Below are 11,309 nucleotides of genomic sequence, written 5' to 3' on the forward strand. Positions count from 1 at the left end.
GCCTGTGTGTGGATGATACAGTATCTTCTATTCACTGTGCCTCCAGAGGACCTGTGTGTGGATGATACAGTATCTTCTATTCACTGTGCCTTTAGAGACCTGTGTGTGGATGACACAGTATCTTCTATTCACTGTGCCTCCAGAGGACCTGTGTGTGGATGACACAGTATCTTCTATTCACTGTGCCTTTAGAGGCCTGTGTGTGGATGATACAGTATCTTCTATTCACTGTGCCTTTAGAGGCCTGTGTGTGGATGACACAGTATCTTCTATTCACTGTGCCGTTAGAGGCCTGTGTATGGATGATACAGTATCTTCTATTCACTGTGCCTTTAGAGGCCTGTGTGTGGATGATACAGTATCTTCTATTCACTGTGCCTCCAGAGGACCTGTGTGTGGATGATACAGTATCTTCTATTCACTGTGCCTTTAGAGGCCTGTGTGTGGATGATACAGTATCTTATATTCATTGTGCCTCCAGAGGACCTGTGTGTGGATGACACAGTATCTTCTATTCACTGTGCCTTTAGAGGCCTGTGTGTGGATGATACAGTATCTTCTATTCATTGTGCCTCCAGAGGACCTGTGTGTGGATGATACAGTATCTTCTATTCACTGTGCCTTTAGAGGCCTGTGTGTGGATGATACAGTATCTTCTATTCACTGTGCCTCCAGAGGACCTGTGTGTGGATGACACAGTATCTTCTATTCACTGTGCCTTTAGAGGCCTGTGTGTGGATGACACAGTATCTTCTATTCACTGTGCCTTTAGAGGCCTGTGTGTGGATGATACAGTATCTTCTATTCACTGTGCCTCCAGAGGACCTGTGTGTGGATGATACAGTATCTTCTATTCACTGTGCCTTTAGAGACCTGTGTGTGGATGATACAGTATCTTCTATTCACTGTGCCTCCAGAGGACCTGTGTGTGGATGACACAGTATCTTCTATTCACTGTGCCTTTAGAGGCCTGTGTGTGGATGACACAGTATCTTCTATTCACTGTGCCTTTAGAGGCCTGTGTGTGGATGATACAGTATCTTCTATTCATTGTGCCTCCAGAGGACCTGTGTGTGGATGATACAGTATCTTCTATTCACTGTGCCTTTAGAGGCCTGTGTGTGGATGACACAGTATCTTCTATTCACTGTGCCTTTAGAGGCCTGTGTGTGGATGATACAGTATCTTCTATTCACTGTGCCTCCAGAGGACCTGTGTGTGGATGACACAGTATCTTCTATCCACTGTGCCTTTAGAGGCCTGTGTGTGGATGATACAGTATCTTCTATTCACTGTGCCTCCAGAGGACCTGTGTGTGGATGATACAGTATCTTCTATTCACTGTGCCTTTAGAGGCCTGTGTGTGGATGATACAGTATCTTCTATTCACTGTGCCTCCAGAGGACCTGTGTGTGGATGACACAGTATCTTCTATCCACTGTGCCTTTAGAGGCCTGTGTGTGGATGATACAGTATCTTCTATTCACTGTGCCTCCAGAGGACCTGTGTGTGGATGATACAGTATCTTCTATTCACTGTGCCTTTAGAGGCCTGTGTGTGGATGATACAGTATCTTCTATTCACTGTGCCTCCAGAGGACCTGTGTGTGGATGATACAGTATCTTCTATTCACTGTGCCTCCAGAGGACCTGTGTGTGGATGATACAGTATCTTATATTCATTGTGCCTCCAGAGGACCTGTGTGTGGATGATACAGTATCTTCTATTCACTGTGCCTTTAGAGGCCTGTGTGTGGATGACACAGTATCTTCTATGCACTGTGCCTTTAGAGGCCTGTGTGTGGATGATACAGTATCTTCTATGCACTGTGCCTTTAGAGGCCTGTGTGTGGATGACACAGTATCTTCTATTCACTGTGCCTCCAGAGGACCTGTGTGTGGATGATACAGTATCTTCTATTCACTGTGCCTCCAGAGGACCTGTGTGTGGATGACACAGTATCTTCTATTCACTGTGCCTTTAGAGGCCTGTGTGTGGATGATACAGTATCTTCTATTCACTGTGCCTCCAGAGGACCTGTGTGTGGATGACACAGTATCTTCTATTCACTGTGCCTTTAGAGGCCTGTGTGTGGATGATACAGTATCTTCTATTCACTGTGCCTCCAGAGGACCTGTGTGTGGATGACACAGTATCTTCTATTCACTGTGCCTTTAGAGACCTGTGTGTGGATGATACAGTATCTTCTATTCACTGTGCCTCCAGAGGACCTGTGTGTGGATGATACAGTATCTTCTATTCACTGTGCCTTTAGAGGCCTGTGTGTGGATGACACAGTATCTTCTATTCACTGTGCCTCCAGAGGACCTGTGTGTGGATGATACAGTATCTTCTATTCACTGTGCCTTTAGAGGCCTGTGTGTGGATGATACAGTATCTTCTATTCACTGTGCCTCCAGAGGACCTGTGTGTGGATGATACAGTATCTTCTATTCACTGTGCCTCCAGAGGACCTGTGTGTGGATGATACAGTATCTTCTATTCACTGTGCCTTTAGAGGCCTGTGTGTGGATGACACAGTATCTTCTATTCACTGTGCCTCCAGAGGACCTGTGTGTGGATGATACAGTATCTTCTATTCACTGTGCCTTTAGAGGCCTGTGTGTGGATGATACAGTATCTTCTATTCACTGTGCCTCCAGAGGACCTGTGTGTGGATGACACAGTATCTTCTATTCACTGTGCCTCCAGAGGACCTGTGTGTGGATGATACAGTATCTTCTATTCACTGTGCCTTTAGAGGCCTGTGTGTGGATGACACAGTATCTTCTATTTATTGTGCCTTTAGAGGCCTGTGTGTGGATGACACAGTATCTTCTATTCACTGTGCCTTTAGAGGCCTGTGTGTGGATGATACAGTATCTTCTATTCATTGTGCCTCCAGAGGACCTGTGTGTGGATGACACAGTATCTTCTATTCACTGTGCCTTTAGAGGCCTGTGTGTGGATGACACAGTATCTTCTATTCACTGTGCCTTTAGAGGCCTGTGTGTGGATGACACAGTATCTTCTATTCACTGTGCCTTTAGAGACCTGTGTGTGGATGATACAGTATCTTCTATTCACTGTGCCTTTAGAGACCTGTGTGTGGATGATACAGTATCTTCTATTCACTGTGCCTTTAGAGACCTGTGTGTGGATGATACAGTATCTTCTATTCACTGTGCCTTTAGAGGCCTGTGTGTGGATGACACAGTATCTTCTATTCACTGTGCCTTTAGAGGCCTGTGTGTGGATGACACAGTATCTTCTATTCACTGTGCCTCCAGAGGACCTGTGTGTGGATGATACAGTATCTTATATTCACTGTGCCTCCAGAGGACCTGTGTGTGGATGATACAGTATCTTCTATTCACTGTGCCTTTAGAGACCTGTGTGTGGATGATACAGTATCTTATATTCATTGTGCCTTTAGAGGCCTGGGTGTGGATGACACAGTATCTTCTATTCACTGTGCCTTTAGAGGCCTGTGTGTGGGTGTGGCTGTATAGTTATATGTACCTGAGTGTGCTAATAGATGTATCTCTGTTCTAACCTCCTATTAACTTAGTTGCATTTCATTCAAGTGGTTAGCTTACTTTTCCCTAACATGCTACTAATATAGTGCCTAGAGTGCAAAACATTTCACATATCTGCCATTCTGTCAGAATGTGCAATATTTTGTGTGTTTGTTTGTGTCATGGGTATAGAACAACACTCCAATATCACCCCCTGCCAAAGCATCCCTTTCTGCTAGTATCTCACAGTTCTGGAGGTGCCACTCTGCATGCCTCTGCTCTCTATGGTCTCATTTCTCACATGGTCACATGGTCAGGGAGCGGGCAGGTGGACATTGTTGCCGTGGGACACGTGCCTCCACCAGTCTTTCCAGCCCCCGTGGAAACAAGGTCACCACGGAAACTATCCCTGCAGCGCCTTACCATAGTTCCGCTGGGCCCCGTTTGTTCCCACTATGTGCCATGGTCTCTGGATGACGTGTGGCCTGGGGCGTGGCCAGGGGCGTGGCACGAGACAGCCAGGGCATCACATCACTGACATGACAGATTAGACTAGCTTCTGCTTTCCTCTCATAACCTCTCCTCCTTCTCTCCTCTGTCTCACTCTCTCTCCCTTTCTCTCTCTGTCTCTGAGATAGCTGTGCTCCACTGTCTGTGCTGGCCACTCATAAGGAACGTGACCATTCTGTCAGGATAAGTCAGTCAGCAGAGGAGAGATATCCACCTTGTAGAACAGGCTGCAGCTCAATATACTGTACATACTGATGCAGGCAGACCAAAGACACACTGATACAGGCAGACCAAAGACACACTGATACAGGCAGACCAAAGACACACTGATACAGGCAGACCAAAGACACACTGATACAGGCAGACCAAAGACACACTGATACAGGCAGACCAAAGACACACTGATACAGGCAGACCAAAGACACACTGATACAGGCAGACCAAAGACACACTGATACAGGCAGACCGAAGACACACTGATACAGGCAGACCGAAGACACACTGATACAGGCAGACCGAAGACACACTGATACAGGCAGACCAAAGACACACTGATACAGGCAGACCAAAGACACACTGATACAGGCAGACCAAAGAGACACTGATACAGGCAGACCAAAGACACACTGATACAGGCAGACCAAAGACACACTGATACAGGCAGACCAAAGACACACTGATACAGGCAGACCAAAGACACACTGATACAGGCAGACCAAAGAGACACTGATACAGGCAGACCAAAGAGACACTGATACAGGCAGACCAAAGACACACTGATACAGGCAGACCAAAGACACACTGATACAGGCAGACCAAAGACACACTGATACAGGCAGACCAAAGACACACTGATACAGGCAGACCAAAGAGACACTGATACAGGCAGACCGAAGGCCAACCTGAAGTTGGTATGAATGTCTTGTCATTCTTCGGTATGTGTAATTATTTTACGATAGGCTAGGAAGTAGAATACTACAGTGTACATACACAAACAATCATATGTGCTGCAACATTCATACCCACCCAATCAACACAGTATATTTAATAGAACTCTGCCTTGCATACAAATTGCATCTCTCTAACCACCCAATCTCGATCGCCTCCGCTTATCCTCCAAGCTGACCTAGCGACCTGCAGGCCATGCTCAACATGTCTGCATGAATACAATGACATTAGAGGAGAAGACTACCCTCTGCTCTCTTTCTCTTATGCATTCATTATTTTCTGTAAATAATTCATCACTGCTTGTTGTGTGTGTGTATATGTAGGCTGTGCATGGTCCATGTGATAATGTGTACCTCTGTGTGTGTGTGTGTATGTACAGTATGTGTGTGTGTGTCTGTGTAAATGCAGTCTCTTTCTCTCTCTCTCTAAGTGTGTCCTAAACCAATCATATTGTTTAAGGAAAGCCAGCCCAGGCCCCAGAAATGAAGACAGACTCATAATTAATGCTCTATAGCACTGCAATGTGATTATCAGGGGAGTAGAGGGCATGTGTGCTGGGGGAGGGGTGAGATGTGTGTGTGTGTGTGGCAGTGCGTGTGTGTGTGTGTGTTATCGAAAAAATAGAGTGGATTTTGTATATGTTTGCAATCACTGGTCACTTTAAATAATGCACTTTAATAATGTTTACATATTTTACATTACTCATACCATATGTACATACTGTATTTTATCCCATCTACTGCACCTTGCCTATGCCGCTCGGCCATCTCTCATCCATATATTTGTATGTACATATTCTCATTCACCCCTTTAGATTTGTGTGTATTAGGTAATTGTTGTCTAATTATTAGATTACTTGTTAGATATTACTGCATAGTCGGAACTAGAAACACAAGCATTTCATTATACTCGCATTAACATCTGCTAACCATGTGTATGTGACCAATAAAATTTGATTTGACTTGATTTTACAGTCATGTTTGGGTGGAAGTGATATCACACATCGCAGTTGTCTGTTCATCCATCCATACTGTATGTTCCTACACTATGTTAGAGTATAGCTACAGAAAGTGTGTTTTATGCATGGTATGTGAGTATCAACCACTAATCATGTGGAGTCAGGTGGTCAGAATGGTCTCCAATGAGAAAGTAATTTGCGTGTCCAGTTGGACAAGATTTTGTCTGTTGTCCTGATTTAATCATAACCTCTATACCCTCCTCTGCTCCGCTCCTCTGACCCCAGCTTGTCAGATGCGCTTAGACAGGGAGAGCCGCCTGACCGCAGAAAAAGGATTCATAATCCAAAGTCTAATTAGTGAAGCCAGCCCTCCACCTAGCCGCGAGGCTGAGATGGGCCTGGGCCGGGATGGTAGTCAGGGTATGTATGTCTTTCACTGGGGATGGGATGGACCTGGAAAAACAAACGCCTCTTATCGTTCAGATCTCCTGCTCTGTGGCCGGGAGGCGGGCTAATCCTGTTAGGATGTGTCCGTGCGGAAGGCTCTGGGAGCACTGGGAGTACGCCGCAGCTCTCTCCACGTCAAGCTTTAGGAGAGATCAAACACCTTGGAGATTCAGGTTGAAAGGACGGAAGCTAAACCAATCATAGTGTTTAAGGCAAGCCAGCCCAGGCCCCAGAAATGAAGACGGATTCATAATTAACGCTCTATAGCACTGCAATGTGATTATCAGGGGTGTAGAGGGCATGTGTGGTGGGGGAGGGGTGAGACGTGTGTGTGGCAGTGCGTGTGTTATGGAAAAATAGAGTGGATTATGTATATGTTTGCAAAAGGGGTGGTAAGTGGACGCAGCTTTCATGTCTTTTGTGTGATTTTTTTGTGTGTGAGTGTTTGTGCGGGTGTGTGTGTATAGTATGTACAGGGACACATGGAGAGAAACATTATATACAGAAGGTGCTCTTGTGTGTGTGCCAGTGCTGCATTTCAATTGGTGCTGACAGAGGGCAATGCTGGTAACTTTATTAAAGATTTCAATACGTACCAACAACACCTATTCTCTCTCTCTCTCTCTCTCTCTCTCTCTCTCTCTCTCTCTCTCTCTCTCTCTCTCTCTCTCTCTCTCTCTCTCTCTCTCTCTCTCTCTCTCTCTCTCTCTCTCTCTCTCTCTCTCTCTCTACTGTATACTGTGTGTGTATGTCTGTGCAGATAACATACAATATAATTTCTCTCATAGAATAAAATCACTTTCTTGGTAAACAGAGAAATGCAGGGCAGACAACTGAGAGAGAGGCAGAGAAAAGCGTAGTGAGAGAAGGAGAGAGCTATGGAATGCTGGAAGAATGCTCCTGGCTGTCAGGGCTGTGGATAAAGATTAACGGTGTGCCATTGATCTCCAGCCGGCTCTCCAGCCATCTCTCCAGCCAGCTCTCCAGCCTGCTTTCCAGCCAGCTTTCCAGCCAGCTCTCCAGCCAGCTTTCCAGACAGCTTTCCAGACAGCTCTCCAGCCTGCTTTCCAGACAGCTTTCCAGACAGCTCTCCAGCCTGCTTTCCAGCCAGCTTTCCAGCCAGCTCTCCAGCCAGCTCTCCAGCCATCCAGAAAAACACTATATCTGCATTTGTCTGCTCCCCTATCTATCGTGTCATAATCAACAAATGTCCCCTGTCACAGAGACAGCGATGCGCACAGACACACGGAAACACACACAGATACACACTCTAACACTCACAGAATTACGCACACACGAGGAGAGAAAGTGCTCATGGTATTTACAAACAATCCCTAATTGGAATAACCCACATGCTGAACGTGCTCCCAACGGGACCCTCACGGTCCCATTGCTATGGCAGCCGTATGCATGGACAGATGGAATGCAGGGCCAGGAAGTGACCTTATCCTCTCCTGTCTCCTCTCATCTCCCCTTCTCTCTCTCCTCTCCTCTTTCCTCCTCTATACCCTTCTTTCTATTTCTAATCTATTCTCATTGCACCTCTTCTCTCCTCCTTTAACATCCTCTCCCTCCCCTCGTTCTCCTTTTGTTACCTCTCCTCCCCCACCTGTTCTCTCCATTTCTTCCCTTTCTGTTCTTGCCATCTCTTTTCCGGGTCTCCTCTCCTATCCTATTCTCTCCTCTCTCTCTCTCCCCCTCTCCTCTCCCCATCTCTCTAGGATTCATGGCTGTCCAACAGGGGATCTGAGTGTCTGCAGGAGCTAAAGCTCCACTCAATAGAGGATCCTCACAATGGAATGGGAGAATTTTTAAAGCGTTGCATTGTTCCCTGTATTCATGCAGCATAATGGGACATTTCCGTCAGACTGGGGACTGGCGAGGACAGAAGGATCCCAGCTTAGAGATCTGTGAGCCCCAGGTTTTACGTGTCTGCTGAATATACCAATATCACTGAGAGAGACAGAAAGAATGCACTGAGGGCCAATATAGACTATTCCCGGAAAGACTCAGTCTATATGCATAAAAAGGGAAGGAATGCCCACATGGTCAAACCGTATAAAGACTATACTGATATAGACACACTTAAAAACACACACACAGACCCAAACCTATATTCACAAATACGATTCAGCTGCACAGCCCAAACCTCCACATACAAAACTTAATTCTCCACACTTGCAAACCTATAATGAAAATCAACAGTATGCAGTACTTGCTTAGGCTTATTTTATGGAGGACGTGTCTATTTTAAAACATGAGAACCTGAGCCAGTTGAATGAAATACAGTAGGAAGTGAAATTATCATCCACTCCTCAGTATGATGAATTCAGCTGGCTGGATGAGAGGGTTGTTGCCATGGTGTCAAAGTGCCTCAGTAAGAGTGTGTTTCACATTAACAATGACTGAATGGGCTCCTGAAGTGTGTGTGTGTGTGTGTGTGTGTGTGTGTGTGTGTGTGTGTGTGTGTGTGTGTGTGTGTGTGTGTGTGTGTGTGTGTGTGTGTGTGTGTGTGTGTGTGTGTGTGTGTGTGTGTGTGTGTGTGTGTGTGTGTGTGTGGATATGTTATGGTTGTTATTGTTGAATCAAACAGACACACTCACACAGGTATGGCCATGTATGTCCTCCACACCTAAATAACTCATGAATAACTCAATAACGCACACATACAAGACCATCAAAGCGTTTAGCAATAGCCGTACACAGGTTCACATTTTGGTACAAATAAATAGACCGCACGCACACACACAAAACAGGAAACAGGAAACACACACAGAAACATCCCACAGTCCTGATGAGAGCGCTCCCATGCTGCAGTGCTGCTCTGGAGCATCCAAACAGACCTTGTCTGCACAAAACCCTCTACCTGCCACAGCAACCGCATCCCGCTGCCAAGGCAACCGCATCCCGCTGCCATGGCCACTGCTACAGAAACCATTACCCAAGTCAATAACTGAGCAAATGGCCATAGAGCCATACACTCTCTTTATAGCCAGATGAAAACACAAACACACACACACGCACAAATGTGCACATACACAGACATACACTATCGCATTCACAATTGCGTGTGCATGCTCACACAGATACACACACACATACTGCAGGGCTGCATGGGCTGCTGCTGTTGGAGGAGAGTAATGGGGGTGAATGGATGCAGCAGGTCTATGCTGAGTGGGACAGTGGTACAGTACTCACAGCTCAGAGTAGAGGATGTGCAGGTTGCCCACATTGTCAGTGTAGTTGGCTGGGCTGAGCCAGGGTAGAACCAGCAGCAGCAGAGCCTTCATGGTCAATACACAGTCAGCTCTCTTTCTCTCTTTCTCTCTTTTCTCTTCCCTTCTCCTTCTGCACTGGAGCTCTCTCCTCCTCTTTCCCTTCCTCCACCTCCTCCTCTCCGAGCCTGACCGTGCTGACTTCTTCCCTTCTTTCTTCGGAGTAGCTCTCAGGTCTAAATTACTCCCTTCCTTTTTTATTTTCCTCCTTCTCCCGTTCTCCCTTTTCTGTCTCCTCCTGTCTCACTCTCTCTCCCTTAGAGAGGCTGCCTGGTCATCTCAGCTGCAGAGGCGAGCAGGCCAGCTGCCAGAGGTTGAAGACAGAGTGGAGGATGAAGAAGAAGAAGAAGAAGAAGCAGCAGCAGTAGAAGCAGGTGCAGAGAAGAAGTCCCGTGGAGGTAAATGATGAAGAGGAGGAGGAGGAGGAGGAAGTGGAGGGAGGAGACCCAGGGGAAAGTGGCACATTTGGAATACGATTTGAAATGTGCAGGCTATAATCTGCTCCGGGCACTAGCGAGGTGTAAGAGGATTTGCGCTCGTACGAGTGTGTGTGTATGTGTATCAGAGGGAACAGCGCAGCCTGTGACTTATACTGCAGCAGGAACCACTGAGAGGGAGAGATGGAGCAGACCAAACAAATGGGGGGGGGGGGGGTTACCTGGGGCTTCTCTGATTGGACGCAATCCCCCTCCCTCCCTCCCTCTCACACACACACACACACACACACACACACACACACACACACACCCACACACACACACACACACACACACACACACACACACACACACACACACACACACACACACACACACACACACACACACACACACACACACACACACACACACACACACAGAGCTACTGCATTAACCTCCCCCTGCCCGCACATGAAAAATAATTGACAATGAGCAGGGGAGAGAACACACTGCACACAATATTCATTACAAAGATAGAAGTCTGTTTTTCTGAATGGAGTGAAACAGACTGATAGAGGGAACAGGAAAGGAGAGTTAACTGTTATAATAATTCTTGACTGAACCAAACCAGTGGCCAAATGCCCAGCGATATATTCAGGGAAAGTGTTGTGGGGGTGTGTGAATTGGAACAGGGGGCTAGACCATGTGACAGAGGCTAGACCATGTTTGATAAACCTGCAATCTTAAGGCATCCGCAAATAAACATTGTGCTACTGGGACTTCCTTGCTCTCCTGCTCCTGACTCCTGCACCTACCTCTTCTTAGGAGGCATGTAACACATGCACATTTTTTCATTGTGAAATACTGCACCAAACATCTTAGTTAAAATTACATGACCAAGATCTCCTTGGTTAAAACGACAAAATGAATGACAGATTTCTTGCGTTATCTTAGATGAATTCTAAATATTTTGAGGAAGTGTATACTGGCTACGGCATCTCAAAATGGACAAACCGTACTATTGCAGCTTTTTTCTCATTTTTTAAGCGTCTTTTAAGGTAGTATGCGAGCACACTCATTCGGATAGACCACTTCGGCTAGGCGCCAGCCAAACTGAAGCATGCTAATGCATTTAGGCAATAACAAAACAAAAACAACTCCCCCAAATCATCATCTACACTTGATTGGCTAAGCAGGGTTTAGGGGCTGAATTACAGTACACAGTGACTGACAT

The 11,309-nt window shown here is 46.3% G+C and overlaps 1 protein-coding gene across 1 annotated transcript in view; it reads right to left on the minus strand.

Moving 5' to 3' along the window:
- The window catches only part of LOC120054281 (E3 ubiquitin-protein ligase LNX-like), a 54,313-nt gene extending 44,642 nt beyond the window's left edge, over window positions 1–9,671 (minus strand). The window contains exon 1 of the mRNA XM_039001701.1: window positions 9,580–9,671. Coding sequence (XP_038857629.1) covers window positions 9,580–9,671 — 92 coding nt within the window. The remainder of the gene's footprint in view (window positions 1–9,579) is intronic.
- Window positions 9,672–11,309: the final 1,638 nt, after the last annotated feature.

This window comes from Salvelinus namaycush, chromosome 10 (genome assembly GCF_016432855.1).
Source record: "Salvelinus namaycush isolate Seneca chromosome 10, SaNama_1.0, whole genome shotgun sequence".
In the NCBI taxonomy this organism is placed as follows: Eukaryota; Metazoa; Chordata; class Actinopteri; order Salmoniformes; family Salmonidae; genus Salvelinus; species Salvelinus namaycush.